This window comes from Typopeltis vanoorti, chromosome 16, assembly GCF_054136105.1.
Source record: "Typopeltis vanoorti isolate ZY-2024b chromosome 16, IOZ_Tvanoo_1.0, whole genome shotgun sequence".
Classification (NCBI taxonomy): domain Eukaryota; kingdom Metazoa; phylum Arthropoda; class Arachnida; order Uropygi; family Thelyphonidae; genus Typopeltis; species Typopeltis vanoorti.
Window position 1 is genome coordinate 117,669,617 of NC_143564.1, and position 22,286 is coordinate 117,691,902.

At 35.3% G+C, this 22,286-nt stretch overlaps 1 protein-coding gene across 3 annotated transcripts in view; it reads left to right on the forward strand.

Moving 5' to 3' along the window:
• Positions 1-22,286, forward strand: part of LOC150098282 (uncharacterized) — a 709,319-nt gene that overhangs the window by 275,115 nt on the left and 411,918 nt on the right. For all 3 annotated transcript variants that reach the window (XM_090406261.1, XM_090406264.1, XM_090406263.1), the window contains exon 11: positions 16,010-16,094. In XM_090406261.1, coding sequence (XP_090262387.1) covers positions 16,010-16,094 — 85 coding nt within the window. The remainder of the gene's footprint in view (positions 1-16,009; positions 16,095-22,286) is intronic.

Sequence of the window (22,286 nt, forward strand, 5' to 3'; positions counted from 1 at the left end):
TCCCGGGACACATACATGACGCAAGCTGCATGCCACATAGTTCTTTATTATGTTACATATAATGGAGTTCTTAAATGGTGGAGGACTTGGTGACATCCATTTGTGATTGCAGCTGCGGCTGCCATCATTCCTTACTGCCGAGGAACAATTAAACTAAACACTAAATATTTTTAAAAGCTATATAAACACTGTATTACACACACACACACACACACACACACACACACATATAGGTGTATATATATATATATATATATATATATATATATATATATATAAATGCTATAATATAAGGTTTTCGCTATTATACCCAATAGCGAAAACTTACTTTCTCTTCCACTGCAAATGCTGCTGACTGTGACCTCAACTTCTCAGTAACCCAAAAATAACAGAATATATAACAACGAAATTCCAAAAGCAGAACCACTAAAGAACACTTGTGTTACTGAGAAAAAAAAAAAGTAGCACAATTCACAAAAGAATTCTCACTATACACTGTTTAAAAAACACTTCTTTTTTTTTTTACCACAGCTCAAATCCACCACTATGTGCTTCAGTGATGCTAGCACCACCTACACAATCTTATTCTACATTGATAAGTCTACATGAAGAACTTACATCATTACTAACTTCCTATCAACAATTTTCTCCCAAATCAATCTGTTATCTGTTAGGACTACAACATTATCAGATCTTATATTTTTATCTTCCAAGGCACATTTTTGAAAATTATGGAGACAACTACTGTGTTTGAGTAAAACTTTAGTTTAATATAACTAAACTCTACTTCGACGTTTCGACCTTTATATCAAGGTCATCTTCTGGAGCATATACATTATATACAGAGAGCAAGCTACACTACAGTCTATCTGGTTTGTTAAAGTTACTGACCAACTGTTACAACAATTGTTGGCCTGACCTCTAGTGAAAATATATATATATACATCAACGCTAGAAGTCCTATTATCAATATTATCTGTTGGTTGTAGAATTATATTGGGCACAACAACAAGTCTATGTATATATATATATATATGTGTGTGTGTGTGTGTGTGTGTGTGTATTCCTGAGCTTCTACTCGGTTGTAATGGTACATTTTAAAGAATAAATATCTAATGACTTAAACTTATATAAACTTAAATAAATAATGGCTATAACAAAAATACTATCCATAACACAACAACAAAAAAGAATCTAGATTACAGTAAAACCATAGCCATCCCATACATTAAAGGGTTATCGGAAAAAATCAACAGAATCCTACACCATTATAACCTCAATGCCACCTTTAAGCCACCTACTAAACTTAAAACCATATTCAACTCCTCTAAGGATCCTCTCCTCCCATTAGCACATCCTGGACTCTATTGCATCCGCTGCACCTGTAACTTACCGTACATTGGTGAAACAGGACGTACAATCCTATACGTAAGAAAGAACACATAAGACACATTAAATATAACCATTTTGGTGAAGCAGGCATCTCAGATCACTCACTCAACACCTTACACCAAATCAACTGGAAAAGCACCTTCTCTTTACACTGTACAAAAACCTGGTATTAAAGGAAATTTAAGGAAGCCTGTGAAATTCTGATAAACCACCCAAATATCAACAACAATGGCGGCATGAACATTCCAAGAATCTGGATGGCACTCATTCAGCCCACCTAATACATAAGATCCAGCATAAGTCAGGACTCTAGCCAACTTCTAGGTAGTATTAGAAACCATTCCATACCAACTGGTTGGAATATACATGTATAATCATATTGTAAATATGTGTGTGTGTGTGTACACACACACACACAGACTTGTTGTTGTGCCCAATGTAATTCTACAAACAACAGATAATATTAATAATAGGACTCTAGCATTGATGTATATTCTGTTTTTTTTTTTTTTTTTTTTTTTTTTCCCACTAGAGGTCAGGTCAACAATTGTTGTAACGGTTGGTCAGTAACTTTAACAAACCAGATAACCAGATAGATTGTAGTGTAGCTTGTTCTCTGTATATAGTGCATATGCTCCAGAATATGACTTTGATATAAAGGTCGAATGTAGAGTTTAGTTATATTAAACTAAAGTTTTACTCAAACACGGTAGTTATCTCCATAATTTTCAGAAATGTACTCGGATTACCGTACAAGCCTAAAAGAAAGGATCTTCTAAGGCACTTTTTAACATATCGATCCACCTATATCTTGGTCTTCCTCTGGGTCTTTTCCCCTCCAACTTGGCAGAGAACACTTTTTTGCTAATCTTTCCTCTCCCATTCTGTTTAAGTGACCATTCCACCTGAGATTAGCTCTGCTAACAGTGTCAAGTTCTTTCCTAATATCCTCATTTTTAATGTGATATTGCCATTGAAGCTGTCTGTTCACACTCCTAATCTTTTTTAGGACTCTCATATCTGCCATCCCTATTCTTTGGTCAAGTGTTTTATTTTTAACCTGTTGATTTCAGTGTTACACCTAATCTGTTAACAAAACTGTTGCATTTGAAGATCAGAAGAATTGATATATCCATTTACAGAAAAGCTTTATATCCTAAACTTCTGAATTTCCATTTGATTAGAACATACATACAATTTACAGATAAAATATACTTGCTTCCTAGTCTGAGCTGCTTTCTCTATTACCTCGAAATAATCCAACAGTTGTTGTTGAATATCCTCCACGTCAAGTGGAAAGTGTAGTTGACAAGACGTTGATTAAGCTGAAAATACTATATCACTTTTCACTTCTAAACTGATTTCACAACCCACATTGGTGGGTTGCGAAATAAGTTTAGTTGATCACAAACAGCATTTCTGTATTTGAATTTGCATACAAAATAAAATCAAAAAACATGGTCTGCAATCACGATTATTTTCAATCTGGTCTTGCAAACCATGTTTGGGATATAACCCACAAGATCTCCTGGGAAAAAACCACCATGCTCCACCATAGTAAATTAAAAAAAGAAAGGCTATTCTTTGAATCTGCTTCTGCACTCAGGAATCAACCGAATTTAAACAAATACGGTTGCATTAAACTTCCCAAAATTTGGGAAACATTAATTATCAGAGATCCCGCTTTATCCTAGGCCACCTGCAAATGCCCATAGAGGGCGCACCACCTAGATAGGACTATAGTTTCACTGACTGTTGTATTATTTTTGTGTGTGTGTTGTTGCAAAAAGTTTTTTTCTAATCCCTGAAGATGTCTCTGTGATGGAGATGGAATATTGGAAGTATTAAAATTAGTTTTGATCCTTTCTCAATGCTGATAATATTCCATTAAATCAACATGAATTCTTCACAGTACTTAAGCCTCAACACACAGACAATAATAATAATATTGCTGTTTCATCACCATTGTAAAATAACCTTTCATGGATGGAAGCAACATAAATAAATATATATATATATATGATAAAATTATCTGAGACATGTCCTGTACGGAATTGATTAAAATTTTATGTTGTTTTTAAATATCTTAACCTCCCACTGCCACGACCACACATAGTAACTAAATTATAAATATCTACTTCCTTTTAATTTCGTATTTCATACTTTTCACAGTATGTACACTTCACATTTAATATGATTAAAGATTTTCATATTATTATCTATAAAGCAAAGTCGTCAAAGTGCATCCTTCAGGCAATCTGTGAAGTATTCTATGAAATTTGATTTTGAACAAAGATTAAAAAAAACAAAAAAAAACTGAAATGTTGCCAACCTTTTTTTTTCCTTCAAAATATTTCAAATAATTATCTTGAATTAAGTTCTTCAAGAACAAAAAAAAAAAAAAAAGTGTATTGTCAACTAAGTGATTAGTTGACAAAATTAGCACAAGAAATGAAAAATGACATTGGTTCTCCAAGGTAATGCAGGAAAGTGAAGAAAGTATGCAAGGATCCTTATTTTGTCCTAGCATTAAAAATTGTACAATAAAAGAAGAAGAAAAAAATAATTTCTATATTTTTAGTCTATCCAATATAACTAAAAGTCCAGTTACCCAGCATATAACAAGGAACTGCATTTCTTGTTATAGGCAACTGAGATGCAGCTATGATTGGAGATAATCTGGTTAATTGTTCTCTTCAATGTGAAGGATTTTCGCACCTTCTAATGAACATGATGGCCAAATTGCACTTCTTATCAATGTTCTGTTGAAAGAACATTGATAAGATAATTATCTTCTTATCAGATAGCATGCATCATATTCAGAGTTTGCTGGACATATATAGACATCCTGGCCAGTTGGGAGGTTAATATATGTATTTTTCAAAGTACACAATTTTTCATAAAAATATGTGTTTTGATTTTTTTTAACCTTTAAATTTTCAGTACGTTTAAAAAAATAAAAAAAAATTAAGGGGTACTCAACTTAAAACTGCATCATGACATCAGGACCTCTAGAGCCAGCACTGGTGACAGCAAATGAATTTGATTGAGTGGAGAAGGGAGATTTTCAACCAAAGGAGCTCGACGTTTGGACGTTCTCGTCTGGGTGCTCTCTGGCAAGGTATATCAGATCAGACATATGTGCAGATGAGTTGAAGAGTGTGTAGTTTTGAAAGTTGAGATAAATAGTGCTGGGGGGGGATGAAATTTGAGTTTCTTCCAAGAAGAGTAGGTGGGGTTTGGTAGACTGAAGATGGTAGTGGATACCATTAAGGTTGGAGTTGAGGCCACGGATGTTAGTGAAGTGGATATGCAAAGCTCTGTGGGGCATATATTTGACCACAAGTGTCTTGCTTTATTTCCTGTGCAATGCCTGCATACTGGTCTCTGCAGTGACTGCTAGTGATGTCACTTGATTTCTGCACCAGTTTTCCTTGTTTGCAGTCAATGATCTAACTATTGTCTTTATTTTGCCGTTTTTCCTTCAAGTTTTTGAAGTTGACATCCTTGTTCTTTTTGGGTACAAGTTGGTCAGGTTTTTGGGTACAGGTTGAGCATGTATGTGCAGTTGGGGACAGGTACCTTTGAACTTGTTATTAATTGCTGTTATTAGTTTAGATGTGCCACAAGTCACTTTCACAAGGCATGAAAAGTTGGTTCCATCCTTTCTTTTAGTTGTGGTCCTAAACAGTGGTGCCTGACGATAGTCCTAGAATCAAAGTTGAGTTCTCCTGCTAATTTGCTGATGTCATTTTTTGGTGATTCACCAGTATCATTCAAAAGTTGAGAACAATGCCATTGAATTTCTTGTTTTCAGCCTTGATTGAGTTGTACCATTGATGCAGTTTAGGTGGTGGAGTGTAACATTGTTGGGCAAGGATGCATTGCAGCACTGATTGCTGAGTAGTTCAAGCTTAGCTTACTGCATTCAGATTTTGGAGGCAAAAGGTTTGTTCATAGTGCTGTTCGAGGTTTTCAACTCATTGACCTAAGTTCAAAAGTTGCTTTACAGAAGGGAGGCACAGCAAACAGAAGAAGGGCTGGTCAGGATCGATAAGTAGGTTGTGCGATGATTCCTCTGTTGCATTCTTCATTGACAAAGATGTTGTCACCAATTCTAGGCATATCATATTAACAGTTTGTGACTTTCGTTATTGTGAGCACAGGCTATTTTGAATATAACATCACCTGCTGTGAAGAACTGAGTTGAATATCTCTAGTTTTGATATTTGATATTCATACCTTTTTCAAATCTTGAAAACTTAAATATAGATTGTTGTTATATTTCTGATTTCTAAACTATTTGTGTTAAATATCTGATCATGATAAAACTTACTCTTCTGTAAATTAGTCTTTCAAAATTTTTCCTAGCCCACTTCTCCAGTATGATTATTTAAATCTTATCTGGAAGCGTCAACACACAAATCCTTTGATTCTCATATTTAGTTTCTTCTTCTTCTTCCTTTTTACATGTTAGGCTTAGTCGCCTGCTACACAGCTATCCGTAGCCCTTCCAAACCATACCTATCCCAAGGATAAGGTGGTTAGTCCTATGTCTGTAGGTGTGTGTGTGTTCACGGGGCCGGCCTGCCTGTTCTGGAGGATGAAAAACCCGAGTTTCTGGGTGAAAAAATCCCCTACCTCCATATGAGACCAGCTCATATGGAGATTTTAACTCACCTTTCATCAAAAGAAACCAGATAAAGGTTCCTCATGTGATGAACAGGAATTGAACCCAGGTTTTCCAACCAAAGGATAATGCAGGAAATATCATCTATACTATCTATACTGACTGAGCTACAGAGGCTCTATATTTTGTTTCACTTCCATTTTTATAGGTACTTGGATATCCCCACTGTAAAGTGGGGATATCCAAGTATACAAGGGGATATACAACAAGGGGATGATAAAATGCATGGCATTTTATCGCGTTGTATCATCCCGTTGCTTTTGGTTTAATTTAAACAGAATATAGTTTGATCAGCCAAGTCCCATATCACCATCCTGTCCTTGTTCATTTTAGTCCCTTGCTTTTGGTTTAATTGAAAACAGAATACAGTTTGATCAGCCATGTCTCGTATTACCATCCTGTCCTTGTTCATTTTAGTACCTAAGTGCTCATAATGGGCTTACCCGAGGAAGGAAAAATTGGATACTGAATGAGAAAGAATCTCTTGTTAGTTCTAAGCATTCCATAAAGGCTAACTGTGACTGCTAAGTGACTTGGAGAAATTATTATTATTAACACATTTTTTAAGAATTATCCTATCTACGATATTTTGAATGAATATAAAAATGAATAGGATAAATCTTAATTATTTTCTGAAATGTTTAAAAAACTGAATTACTTAGTGATTATATCCTTCAGTGAAGGAGATCGCACGGTTGCGTGTAGTGATACATAGGGGAAAGCGGCATGCTCTCATTTACCAAGTGCATCAGCTACGGAAAGAAGCGAATGTGTGATAAGAAAAATGAGAGCATGATTGGGAGTGAAAGGAAAATGAAGGAGCGAGTGTTGTATGGTGATTCACTAGTAACAGGTATAATAGGTGAGAGTTCGATAAAATCCTACTTACCGGGTGCGAAAATTAAGGATCTAAGTGAGGCTATTAGAGTGCAAAAGCAGAGGGTGAAAGATATAATAGTAGTGGCAGGAATGAATGATTTAAAAGGTGAAAAATTTACTATGAGAGAGGACCTGAAGGAATTACTAGAGGTAGCAAAAGAAAAGAGTAAGAGAGTTAACATACTCAGTCTGTATGACAGAGAAGAGTTGAGAAGGAGGGCCATAATTGCAAATGACTTCATGTGCGGGTTATGCAGGAGGGGTGGTGTGGAGTTTGTAGACGTGTAGAGTGAGTTTGATGTGCGAAAGAACTAATACAATATGGATGGTTTGCATCTGAATGGATTTGGTGTCCGGAGACTGGAAAAAAGTGTTGCTGAATAAAGTGAATGTGCAGAATCATGGAAACTAGAGCTATTGTGTGTGTGTGGGGGGGGAATGAATATGCAGACATCAGTGAGGCAGTTGAGTGTAGGAATGTGTATAATATGCCAGAGCTAGTACGAAGGACAACAAATCAGAATGGGACAGTTAGTATAAAGCATCAAGATAGGGGTTGGACTAACAGGCTTCTGCACTTCATATATACTAATGCCAGGAGTATTAGGAACAAGAAGGAAGAATTTTTGCCCTTGGTTGGCTCTTCCTGGCCACAGGTTATTGGCATTAGTGAGACATGGCTGACAGAAGATGATATAGCTAGTGGGATAGAACGTGAAGGGTAGAGTGTGTGTTCACGAGGGAGAGAGAGAAAAGAATTGGAGGTTGAGTGTTATTGATGATAGCTGATGAACTGCAGCCAAGGAGAATTGAAGTCGAACCGCAGGATAGTGAAGAGAGCACATTTGAAGCTATTTGGTGTGAGATTGAGACTAGTGGAACAAAATATACAGTTCGGTGCTGCTATAGACCAGATGATGGAATAGATGGTGGAGGTAGTATGCATAGACAAATAGATGCAATGAGTGGAAGGAGGGTAATTATTATGGGGGATTTCAACTGTATCGTAACATTGATTGGAAGGAGGAGAGGACACATGGAAGGAAGGAATTGGATTTTATGCAGTTATGAAGGGTTAACTACCTGAGACAGTATGTAATGGAATATACTAGGGGTTTGAGAGTGCTTGACCTAGTAATTGCATCTGAGAATTGGACTGTAATGAATATGACCACATTGCCACCAATTGGTGAGAGTGATCATAAAGTCTTGACCTGGGAGGTGGCTAAATGTGTAGAGTTTTCAATTAAGAAAGGGTACATGTGGAATTATCGGGCTGGTAAATATGACAAGCTTTAGGAGATTGCTTGATTCAGTGCCATGGCATGTAAAACTGCAAGGGTCGGAGGTTGATAGTGCATGAGAAATGGTAAAGGAGCGTTTGAAGGAGGTAATGGCTGACTATATACCTGGAGTCCAGATAGTAAATCAAGTAGGAGTTAAATGGATGAATAACACCATTAAGCTTGAGCTCTAAAAAAAGAAACAACTGTGGAGGGAATTTAAGGAGAAAAGTGACCTGCAGGCACAGGCCAGAAGGGTAACGAGTATGGTAAGAAAAGCAAAAGCGGAGTATGAATGGAAATTAGTCACGCAAGCTAAAGAGAATCCCAAACAGTTTTTTCGATATGCTGCAAGTAAAAGAAAAAATGTATACGGCAGAGTGATTTTAAGGAAAATGCCGATGGTAGGGACTGAACTGAATTAGTTGATATAGTGGAATTCTGAGCGAGCACTTTGCAAGAGTATATCATCCAGGTGGTGATATTGTAGGAATGAAGGACCCAATAGCTTATACGGGAATTGAGGTAAATGAAATGGAGGTGAATAGTATATTACAAAACCTTAATGTGAATACATCTGTGGGATTGGATGGTATACCAGCTTTGGTCTTATGTGAAGCGGCAAAAGAATTGTCAGTGCCCTTGACCATTTTGTTTAATTTGAGTCTCGGGTCTGGGTTTGTCCTGAGTGGGTGGAAAGAGAGGAAAATAGTACCATTGCATGAAGGAGATTCCAAGACTGCTGTTGCAAATTACCGACCGATCAGCATATCAGGAGTCATCAAGGTTTTGGAGAAAGTAGTCCAGAGAAAAATACAGGAATGGATAGATGATAACAGGATACTGTATGGGGGATAGTATGGTTTTGTGAAGGGTAGATCATGCCTCAGTAACTTGCTCACGTTTTTTAACACAGTGACAGCTGACTGGATAAGGGTAATGGGTTTACAGTGATACTGGTGGACCTTGCTAAGGCTTTTGACAGGATACCACATGAAATTCTAATCAGTAAACTGCAGCATATGGGGATGGATACAGGGTTGGTGAGGTGGATAGGAGGGTGGTTGATGGAGAGACATCAGAGAGTAGTTTATTCAGGAGTAGAGTCCAAAAGACGACCTGTGACTAGTGGTGTGCCACAGGGTTCTGTTCTTGGACCACTACTATTTAATTTGTTCATTAACGATATCGGAAAGGATCTGAGAGGAACTATATATTTGTTTGCTGATGAGGCAAAGTTGGGTAGAGCAATAGTGAATGCACATGATGTCAAAATTTTGCAGGATGATTTGATAGATTGCATGACTGGGCTAAGGAGAATGGATGTCAATTTAATGTGGCAAAGTATAAGGTCATGCATTTTGGGGTGAAAAGATTACCAGCAATATACCACATTAGTGGAACTGTACTCTAGGAGATTGATGAGGCCATGGATTTGGATGTGTTGGTGGATAGGGAGTTGAAGTTTAGTGGGCACATTGCAAAAGTGGCTAAATCAGCTCATCAAATCACTTGGTTACTGAAGAATACCTTGACGAGCAGAGACAAGCAAGTTACGAGCCTTGATAAGACCCCATTTTGACTACTGTGTCCAGATATGGGCGCCAGGGTTTCTTCTTGATGGAGAGGAGGTGGAGAGGATCCAGAGGCGAGTGACCAAGATGATAGCAGGTCTATGGAATGAACCTTATGAGAACAGGTTGAAGATTTGTGGGTTGCAGAAATTGGCTGATAAGCGGAAAAGGAGTGATATGATTGAGGCATTCAAATTACTGAAGATTTCTGTAAGATTAATTCAGAGGATATTTTTCAGAACAGGTCTGGTGGTAGGTGGACTAGGGGCCATCCATGGAAACTGGGCAAGAGTGTGGTTAGTAAAGGTGTTAGAACTAGGTTTTTTACTTGAAGAGTGGTGAATGAGTGGAATAAGTTGCCAGAGTCTGTTGTGTGCTATGACCATAAATGAGTTCAAGCAAAGTATGATAGATACTGTGTGGAAGCTGAATAGTTGTTCTTGACATGATGTTTAGGGCCTCCCTCGCTCTAAGGAATCCTTGGAGTTGCCCATAATAATAATAATAATCCTTATGGTTTACGGTCTGGTTATAATACGGTGCTTAATGCTCTCTGGTAAGAAAAAAGAGAGATTGGGAAAGTAAGAGATGAGTGAAATAGAGGTGCAGCATTTTATGGGATTGTTTTAAAAAAAAATAGTAATACTGTTTTACTTGGTAGTTTTATTTGTAATTGGACATTAGTATGGAAGGAATAGAAACTAGTTCTATCAAAGGGGTGATGTCAGAATAACTCATCAAATTATAAGTTGCTCAATGTCTTTTGCAGTAGTAAAGATTCCAGAAAAGATAGCTATAATCCATATTCAGGAATGGATACGTAGAGACAGATATCATCATCCATGAATCAGCATGGTTTTATTGGGATCTTCCCCTTCCAAAATATCCTCATATATTATGATTGGTGACAGCTGAGTGGAATAAAGGTTATACTTGAAGTTTATAAAGGTTATAAAGGTTATACTTGAAGTTATAACAAAATTAACTAAGGCTGCGAGGCTAGTATAATATATTGGTTAATTGCGTGCTCCCTGACTGGTTTGCACATTGAAAAAGTTGAGTTTCCGGGAGCAAAAAAAACTCTAACATCTCTATAGGAAATTAAACTCACTTTCTTTTGAGTTTTTGCATCCTTTCAAACTGAGGTCTTTCCATTCAAAGAACAATCCAAAAGGGTTGTGTCATTCTCTTAAGTGCTATGGAAGGTGCTACATTAATAAGGGAAATGAATGAATGGGAAATGCTTAAGCAGAATCAAAAATGAGATGCTGCAGCTATCAGTACCATAGTTACCTTGGTTGAAATGATCATATTTGATCTTTTAACAACTGTAATGATTGCCTTATACTCTGTATCTTTTCATATGAATACTTGTTCTGAAGATGTCATTCTCAGAACCTGCAAAATAGTAGATTTTCCTAAAAATAGTTAACTTAATTTCTTTACATGCTATCAACATGCTAAATGTTTCATCTGTAATTACTGTAACTATGCAAAATTAAGACTAGTAATATAATTCCCTCCCATCCAACAACTAATGCTGAGATGACTCTACCAACCAAATTGTATTATCTGTTGGCTGATTCATTTATATTTATATTACATTATCATTTTACATTGTGATGGTTTATTTCATATCCAAACACAAGTGGTACAGTTGTAAATAATTGGTAAACGTTACTGAAATAAAGAGCCAAAAGGCTTCACTTTGGCGATGTAAAATTATTTACGTTAAGGGGATATTAAATCCCACATTATTTCAAAGCCGAATAAGAAACTCAAAGATAGAAATCAAATCAAAGAGTTTCATGCCGAATATATAGCAAACTATAAAGGTTTTGGTGAATCCTAGTGTAAGCTAAACACATGGTTCAATACTAGGGCAACTCGTAGCAAAGGTGGGTAAAGTTCTGATCACTATCCTTAGTATTTCCCATAATGTAAAACACATCTCCTAGGAGATGTATGATGTTATACATTATGGGAGATATCCAGACCGGTTTCGACCTTTATTGAGGTCTGTTCAGTGAGTAGGTAGACCTAGATAATACCAAGGACAATTGACATTTATGTCTTTAGGGGTGAAGCAAGATGCTTTTCATATATTCCCCACTATCTGTTGTGATTACAGTGAAGGTAGAATTTATGAGCAGTTTGCTCGCTATGGATGGGCATGGAGATTATTCATTGCTACAGAAAGTTAAAATGGCTTTTGGTCTATTATATTTGAATATATCCATTGCCTCGTATGCTACAGCTTGCTGAACTAGATCATTGGGGTGAATGGACGTCTTTAGGAAGAACTTAGTTGCTACAGATTGTAGGAAAGAGAAGATGTAAGGAATATTTGTGTCTCAATGAAGTTGGTTGTTTCTGACATACCATGGGGCATTCAGAATCATTCTCAAACACTTGTTCTGTACTCGTTGTATTTTGATAATGTTAGTATTAGAGGTGTGGCTCCAGGCTGGAGAGGCATAGGTGATTATAGGATGAATCGTCATCTAGTATAGTTGCAATTTGATTCTGTTGCTTAGCTTGCTATTTCTATTAATTAGTGGATAGATCTAAGTGATGGCTTTAGATGGCTTTGAGCACATAGACTTGATGTGTTGGTTGAAAGTTAGCTTTTTGTCGAGCATTACACCCAGGTATTTTGTTTCTGTCTCTCAGGGAATTTTAGTGTTGAACAGCAATACGTCTCCTGCAGGAGGCATTGGCCTTTTAGTGAAGAGAATGGCTGAGCTTTTTTGGGGATTGACTTCCAATCTCCATTTGGAGAACCAACCCTCCAACTTTAGAAGGTTTTATTGAAGCTTTCTGGTAATGAGGTGTGGTTGGAGAGATCTGGCTAACAATGCTGTGTCATCCACATATAGGGCCATGATGGATGACATTTGTTTGTGCTGGATATCTGACATGTATATAGAGAACAGCAATGGAGCCAGTAGAGATCCCTATGCTACTCCGGCCAAGATATGGCGCTGAGATAGTACCGTTGATTTTAACTTGCATGGTTGTATTTTGAAGATATGATCTGATTAAATGTACCATTTTCAGAGAGATACCAGCTGAGATGAGTTTGTGTAACAGTCCAAAATGCCATATTTTGTCAAATGCTTTGGATAGGTCTAGAAAAACAGCTCCTGTGCATTGGTGCCAGTTAAAGCTGGTGGTGATGTATTCCACAATTCTATGGATTTGTAAGGTGGTACTATGGTGTTGCCGAAAGCCAAACTGCTCCTTAGGAATGATGTCTAATTTGTTTACAGAGGCTTGAAGTCAAGAGAGGATGACCTTCTCTGCAACCTTACCCAGATTGGAGATGAGACTGATTGGATGATAATTGTGGGGGAGGTGCGGGTCCTTACTTGGTTTATGAATTGGGATTACGTCAGCCTGTTTCCAGATGGAAGGAAAATAGTGAAACCTTAAGATGAAATTAATGATTATAGTCAAGTGCACTACAGCTTTGTCTGACCTGTTTGAGTTATAATACCAAGGTTGTAGTGAGTAGAACTTATATACTTTGCTATATGAGTTGTCAAAAAAAGGTGCACCAATAAGTTACTGAAATAAAGAGCCAAAAGGCTTCACTTCGGCAATGTAAAATTATTTAAATTAAGGAGATATTAAATCCCACATTATTTCAAAGCTGAATAAGAAACTCAAAGATAGAAATCAAATCAAAGAGTTTCATGCTGAATATATAGCAAACTATAAAAGTTTCGGCGAATCCTAGCGTAAGCTAAACACATGATTCAATACTAGGACAGTGAATCCTTTTGGCTCTTTATTTCAGTAACTTATTGGTGCACTTTTTTTGACAACTCATATAGCAAAGTATATAAGTTCTATGCACTACAACCTTGGTATTATCTAGGTCTACCTACTCACTGATGAGACCTCAATAAAGGTCAAAACCAGTCTGGGTAGTTCCCCCATAATGTGTAACATCATACTTCTCCTAGGAGATATGTTTTACATTATGGGAAATACTAAGGATAATGATCAGAACTTTACCCACCTTTGCTACGAGTTGTCCTAGTATTGAACCATGTGTTTAGCTTACGCTAGGATTCGCTGAAACTTTATAGTTTTTGTATGTTCAACATGAAACTCATTGATTTGATTTCTATGTTTGAAATAATGTGTGATTTAATATTCCCTTAATGTAAATATTTGGTAAACGTTGTTTACAACAAATTAGGATATATTACAAATGAGAACAGCTAAAATTTAATAGGTTAATTATGAAGGGAAAAGAGACATATATATAATATACATATAAAGTTATATACAATAAATGTGGTCAGATGTTCCTCCAGTATCTTGCACAGTCAACCGCTCTTTCTGTGCAGGATATGTCTTCTTTTGTGCAAGGCGATGAAGAAAGGAGGCGGTGGTAAAACACACTGAGATATCATCCCAGCAGGAAAATCACATTATATATTATATATCAGTCCCAAACACACACACACATACACACACACACACACACACACACACACACACACACATCAATCCCAAACATGAGAGATCCCTGGACCTGCAACACGACACTGCCATGTGTGTGGGCAAGCAGTTAGAGAGAAAGCAAGGAATTTATGTTTCTTAAGGAGCTGAAAATTGTAATTATTGTGATAAACAATATGATGAAGACTTTTCTGAACAGAGAAATACAGAATGAAAAAGGAGTATGAAGATGGTTTAGTAAGTTTGGAACTGAACTGCTATAAGCAGTTCAGTAGATCTCTTCTCAATACATTCAAGGATTCTGAGGATGGTTTTGGATGCACTACCCTAGAGGTGAGCAAAATTCTGAGATTTATAAAGTGTTAGAAGTTGAGCAGAAGAGAAGAGAAGTAATGTTTAGAACAAAAAAGAAAGTCATTTTATTGGATGCTGAAGTGCTATGGGTTTCATCTGTTTGTGTAAGGATAGATTAGATGTGAAAGTCAACTTAACCTTCAATTAGTCACATGGGATTTATTTTACCCCATTTGACTAATTGAGCATTCTTCAGTAAGATGTAATAATTGTATGGAAAATTAAGACTGAATAAAAATGTTAATAATTAATATAAAAATAAAGCAATATTAATGATTTGTTTATTTCATTTTACTCACCATAATCAACCTTATAATAAATAAAAACATTTCATGAGAAATATTGAGAAATTAAAGAAATATCATAATTTTAATTTTGGGGTTTAAATAGGCCCCATGCAACTTATTGTGTAACAAGAAAAAAAGGTGCGACTAATTAAAGGTTAGGGAGAGAAAATGGATTTTTGATATCCTTTTATTTCAGTTGTATAGTTGTATTTAGAAACATTTTAAAATGACACCAATTGCGTATATTAATTTTATTATTATTATTGTCATAATAATAATCTGCACCAATGCCATCTACTCCCCACCACCACCACCACTTTTATTTTCACAGACAATCACAAACATCCATGCCCAAGGCTGGATTGAAACTTGCAGCCTTTTGGCTGGAGAGCAGATACACTAGCCACTTGGCCAACCAGGCCAGCAATTATCTTTTGTACATTTCAAAAATTTTTAATGTAAAAAAAGTTTACGTTATACTTATAAATTTGTTTTTGTTATATCTTAATGATGAATTTGGCACATTAAAAGCATAGATCTGATATTCAAATAAAAAAATCAACCTAGCGTTCCAGTGAAAACTCTCTTATAGATAATTCAAAAGATCCACGTCCATAAGAAAAGAGAGAAGTGCAGAAAATGTATAATGGCATGCCATGATGAAAAAAATTGTCATTGATGCAACATTGAATACATTCTGTACAGGCTAAAAAAACAAACAGACTTAAAGAGAAAGTTGATTTAAAATAGAGAAAGAATATTCATATCACTCCAAATCTTAATGTATGTGGCTGCAAAACCGACTGGTTTTGAAAGTTATCCTTTAAACACACACACACACACACACACAAAAAACTGCCTTCATTGCATATAGATGATCTTAGGATACTGACATTGAATTTTGACATGCTTGTTAAGTTTTGTCACACTAGATAAAAGTATCTGCATTAGGATTTCCTGTACTCTGAAGATGACTCAGTGGTAAAAGTTATTTCAGTTAATTTTTTTAGAATTAAATAACTTTAAAGTTATTTATTCTTATTCATCATGGAGCATTTATTATGTCTTCACTAGGATGGACTTTTTGATAGTACATCTGTCAATGAACCAAAACAAGGAAGCTATCTTAGGAAACCTGAAAAGGAAGAAAAACTAATTGGTAAGTTTCCTTCCCATTCCAGGCCTAACTGTTTCAATGCTTTTGCTTTTCAATAATACATAGCCTTGTGCTAAGCTTTCACATCTGTTGCATCATAGTCATTTTCTTGAATTTCCACCTTTTGATATTCTTTTGGTGTCATCATTAATGCCTTCCTTTCTCCCCCCCCCACCTAAAAAAATTTCACGTTCACTCTCTCCTCTTGTTACCCACGTCTCATACTGCCAGTAATTTTTTGGATGATTATACTAACTCTCAAATTTCAAAACACCTTATTCACTTGATTAGTGATTTGATATTTAACTGTCTACTCTCCATTTTCCCAAAATAACAACTCTCTTCTTGCATAAGAATTTCCCGGTACTGCAATGTCAAAAGTCATCTCCTTCATTGAGATTAATTTTCTTATTCATTAACACTTTTGCTGTGCATGATGCACCTTCTCACAGTCAAACAACTTATCACATTGCGTTTAATTAATGGCATTTCATTGAATTAACAATTAATTGGAAAAACAGTGCACTATTCATTTTCATTTCCTTTTGTAATGCATATAAAACTTTATTTTCTTGTTTAATATTGTTTTAAAATTTTTATAAAAATTACCTAACATTATTGAGACATAAGTGGTCATCATGACACTTAATAATTATTTTAAAATATTACGCTCTAAGGATGTGCTTATACTGCTTCATAATGTGATTAAAGATTAATCCTTTGAAATACTGACTAGTCTCTTTATGTACTCTAGATATAAACTTTTTCTTTTCGTAATTTTTCCACAAGTAATCTGAATGAAACTATACTTCACAAATTTTAATACAGATTTTAACTACAGGGTCAGACTCGAATTATTAATATCAGTTCCAAAGATTTTTGTCTTGTCGAGGTGCTTAAGGGTCAAAGCTGTATAATTGAGAGGAGATATCTTTAATTTATAATATAATCAAGTGAAAAACTTTCAACAACTATCTATCTCTAATCCAGAGTATTTTTAATAATAAGGTGTGACACCTTTTGGCAACTGGTATATGGAAATATGATTTCACCATTACTTCCACTTTAGTATCACCACCTCTGGGTCTGGCTCCCACTGATGAGACCTCAATAAAGGTCAAAACCGGTCTGGGTAGTGACCCTTCCCTTAATGCATAGCATTATACATGTCCGCAAGGAGATGTGCTTTGCATTATGGGATACTGAGGCAAGTGATGAGAAGTTATATACCCTTTTTGCCATGAGTTGCCCCAGTCCTGAAAGATATTTCAGGTGCAAACTTTGTTTGCTTACACTTGAATAATGGATTAAACCAAGTATATAATTTCTTGGTATCTTTAATTTTTAATATAACCAAGTGAAAAACTTTCAACAAATAGTAATTATTATTATTATTAGATAACTTGAATAAGGTGTATAAGAATTCCATGTAGTGCAAGACTACCTGGGCAATATGTCATTGCCAGTACTAATCTATCTAGCATAATCTAGACAGATTAGTTCTAATGTATTTACCAAATTGCAGAGTGCTATTATTCTGATGTGAAGAATAAAATAATAAAACAAGATATATTTCTAAATGCTTGCAAGGCACTAGAAAAAACAAAAGATCAGTTTTCCACAGTAACTAGATGCCATTTGAAGGTACCATGAGTTTCAACTAAAAAAAAAATCTGATAGAAGTACTGGAAAATAGATGTGATGTAACTAGATTTTATTCCTTACAAGTTTGTTTTCTGATTAAATACAGCTGTGATAAAATTTTATATTCATTTTTCTGTGTGTTGTTGTAACTTATAATTCAAAGTGGTAGTTTTTCATTTTTGAATAAATTGTTTTCTCTTTCTTTTTTTTTTCTTTTTTATTCTCATCAGGAAGAGACTTAATTTTTTGGTCATAGTTGGGCGGCAAATATTTTTATCTGAGTGATAATAAAGGGGTTTCATTTGATTCTACATAAAGACTTTGAATGGGTGATGTGCAGTGGTGAGCTATGGAAATTTTAACAAAGGGCTCACATCATCGAGCAAAAAAAAGCCTTATTTCACACAAAAACTTTTATTAATACAGCTTGTGTTCAAATGCCAATCAAAAAGTATGAGGGGACAATCAACCTGTAAAGGCTATCATTTTTAAACAAATCTTTCATGATCTAAACATGAAATATTTGCAAACCATCATCTGTGTTAATTTATCTTGCATAAGAAAAACATTTTTAACTATGAAAATATAATAAGAATAAAATCTTTTATAATTGCACATATGAAATAGTCCGCATTTTTTATAAACAAAATAAATTTCTTTTGTTTGCGATAGAAGTTTTTATGGCAATCTATAAATAATAAATTAATATTATCTAAACACAGTAATATTGAAGTATATTATATTTCTGTTTTGTTTTTATACTTCAAGTGATAATCAATGGTACCAATCAAGGGGAATTATTTTATAGTCCTATTTATTTATATGCGATTACCAAAAGTTAATTCTTATTTCTAAAATGGTAGCAACAGTAACTATAATATTTTATTTAATAAAATCACTTTGTTAGGTTACTGTATGAGTTTTTCGCTTAATATATTTCAAAAGATTGTTTTTTTTTCTTTTTTATTTTTTGAAAAAAATAAAAAAGTAAACAAGAAGAACAAGGGGCTCTCAAATTTGAGAAAAATTTAACAAAGGGCTCGGGCGAGCCCCTTATAGCTCACCACTGGTGATGTGTGAAAGGCACCGATAGCTATTCCAATGCCCTGATGATGGATAGGGTCCAACCACAGGAGTGTGCTCTTCCTTGCAGAACAATAAACATGGGTTCCATAATCAAGTTTTGAGTGCACAAGTGCACGATAAATGCTTAGTAAAGAACTTCAATTGGCACCCCATTCAGTAGAAGATACAATGTGGAGGATAGTCAGTTTTTTTTTTTTTTTTTTTTGCACTTTTCCGAAAGATGACAAATGTACGTACAGAATGTTAGTTTTCTGTCAAAGATAAGTCGCAGAAATTTGGCCTCTTGTACTACTGGGATATTAGTTTGTCCCATTCTTAAATCAGGATCAGGGTGAAGGGTGCATTTCTAAGCAGAAGTGCACACAGAAAATCTTTTCTGCCAAAAGCTTGAATCCATGAAAATGAGCCCAGGAAGAGATATGATGCATTGCCTTTCTTTTAGGGTTACACGGTGATCAGCATTCATTTTAAAAATTTTATGGAATTTACAACCGTGTTAAAAAAAACTTTTTTTATTATCCCGACGTTTCGATCTTCACATCAAGATCATCATCTGGAGCGTACATAAATATACAGGACAAGCTGAGTTACATCATTAACTGTAAGCTAGAGAAAAAATGATTTGATCACATGTTATTCTATTGTCATGACCTCTGGTGGAAAAATAAAATAATAATAATAAAAAAAAAAAAAAATAAATAAATAAAAAATTTTAAAAAATATAAGTAAAATAAAATAAAATGAAAAATAAATTTTTACATCAAGCTAAATTTTATTTTTACAATGACAGGAATAAACATTCTTTTAGATGGTTTTCTTTCAGAAACAATTGATGTCTTATTTTTAGTATTACAATTCTTATTTTTGATTTACAATACTGGATTTTCTACAGTCCTGTTTATAGTTGTTCTTGGTGAGGAAGGTCGAATATATACCTTCCATATGTTTGGGATTTTTAAACCATCATTGTTGTTCAGATTGGGGTGGTTGCTGATAATCTCACAGGCTTCCTTGAATTTCCGTTCATACCATGTTCTAGTGTGATGTAGACAGCTGGTGGTTTTCCAGTCAATTCTGTGTAAGGTATTCAGGGGATGATCAGAAAGGCCAGCTTCACCATAATTATTATATTTAATGTGTCGTTTATGTTCTTTTTTTGTCTAATAGGAATAGTGCATCCTGTTTCTCCTATATATGGTATGTTGCAAGTACAATAAATCCGGTATACGCCAGGGTGAGCTAGTGGAGGGAGTGGGTCTTTGGATGAGTTAAGTAAGTTTTTTAATTTTGCAGGAGGTTTAAAGGTGGCTTTGAGGTTGTACTTTTGTAGTACTCTGTTTATTTTGTCTGATATTCCTTTAATGTAGGGAATGGTTATAGTTTTACTGTAGTCTGGTTTGTCTTTGTTTTTTATTGTGGTTTTGTAGAGAATTTTGTTTATAGTGTTTTGGCTGTATCCGTTTTTTTGTAAGTTATTACTGATAATTTTAAACTCGTCTTTCAGTGCCTGTTCACTGGAACATCGCCTGAGCTCTGTTTTTTAGTGTGTTGATGACACCTAGTTTTTGTGTTGGGTGGTGGTAGGAATTTATGTGTATATATTGTCCCGTATGTGTCGGTTTTTGGTAAACAGTGAAGGAAAGATTGCCCGAGGGAAGACGTGTGACAAGTGTATGTAGAAAAGGAAGTGTGTTGTGTTTTTCAATTTCAATTGTGAACTGTATGCATTTGTGTTGTTTGTTTAGGTGGCTGTGGAATGTGTCTAATGTCTGGCAGTTATGGGACCAGATCGCGAAAACATCGTCAATGTATCTAAGCCAGACTTTGGGTTTTAGAGGGGAGGAATCTAGGGCAAGTGGCTCAAAATATTCCATGTAAAAGTTAGCAATAGGGGGGGATAATGGCTGTGCCTTCTTTTTGTAAGTAGAAAGCGTTTTGCTATACAAAATAACCCAACCGTAATATGCGCAAAAAACGTCGTGATATCTGGAGGGAATTTGTTCTGTAGGAGAAGGATTGTGTCATTGATTGGGACATTCGTAAAGAGGGCAGAGACATCAAAACTGACTAATAAATCATCTTTTCTAATGTAATGTAATGTCTTTGATGTTTATGAAGTGTTGTGTGTTTTTGATATAGTGGGGAAATGACCTACCAACTCCTTGAGTGTTGCCGCTAATTTTTTGGCTAAGTGATACGTTGGGCTATCAATTCCTTCAACGATAGGTCTTAGCGGGGTGTTTTCTTTGTGAATTTTTGGTAGCCTGTAAATTCTAGGGGAGCGTGCATAATGAGGGAACTTTTTTTGACTGTATCTTCGGGCCATGTGGTAATTGATTTAAGTAGTTTCTCTGTTTTGTTTTTTGTTCTGTTAGTTGGGTTGTAGTTAATTAGTTTGTATGTGTTATTGTCAGAGACCAGCAGATTCATTTTTTCTATATAAGTGGTACGGTTTAAAATGACAGTGGCATTTCCTTTATTGGCTCTGGTTATTGCTATGTTCGGATTTGTTTTAAGTGATTTTATCGCTGTTAATTTGTGTTTAGTTATGTTGCTTGTTATTGTTTTGTTATGGTTTAAAATGTTTGCCGTTTCTATATGTATTTTGTCTGCTATATTATTAGGTATGAATCTTAGGCCTCTTTCCATATTACAAATAACTTCAAGTTTGTTTATCGTTTTTGGTGCTATAGCAAAATTTAAACCTTTGTTAAGTACAGAGATTTCGTCTTTGTTTAGAGCGTGGTTAGATAGGTTAATTATGTTATTGATATCTGTGGGTGATTGGTGGCTCCTGTTGTTTCTTGCTTCTGGTTGTTCTTGTTCACTGTGGCAAACTTTGAATATGACGGCTGGTTTTGTCGTTCTTTTAGTCTTTGAAATTTGGAAATTAGGTTTTCTTTCTTCATTTGTTGGATGTGGTTTGCTGTGTTGTCCGTAATCCTTTCTAGGATTATCCAGATATCTACGTTTAAGTAGCTAAACAGCTCCATTTTTTCTTTTAGTAGCTGGTTTTGTGTAGTGGCTAGGTTCTTTCTGGTAGCTTGGATCTTTCTGGTAGTTTGGATCTGCTCTCTCAGTTGCTTTCTCCATGTGGTGGTATATTCTTTGTGCCTTTGTTGAAGTGAATTTTCTTTTTAGCCAGATGCAATTAGGAGTGATATCGCTGTCCCGATATCACTCCTAATTGCATCAGTAAATAACCGTTTTGCCATACAAAATGGTTATTTTGTATGGCAAAACACCGTTTTAAAAACGCCAGGCGATTGATCAAATTTGAAACTTGGATCTTCAGCTTACCGTATTGGTTATATCGCTTGTGGGTCGAATCTCCATGAATTATCGTAATCCTTTCTTTTAGGGTTACACGGTGATCAGCGTTCATTTTAAAAATTTTTATGGAATTTAACCGTGTTAAAAAAACTTTTTTTATTATCCCGACGTTTCGATCTTCACATCAAGATC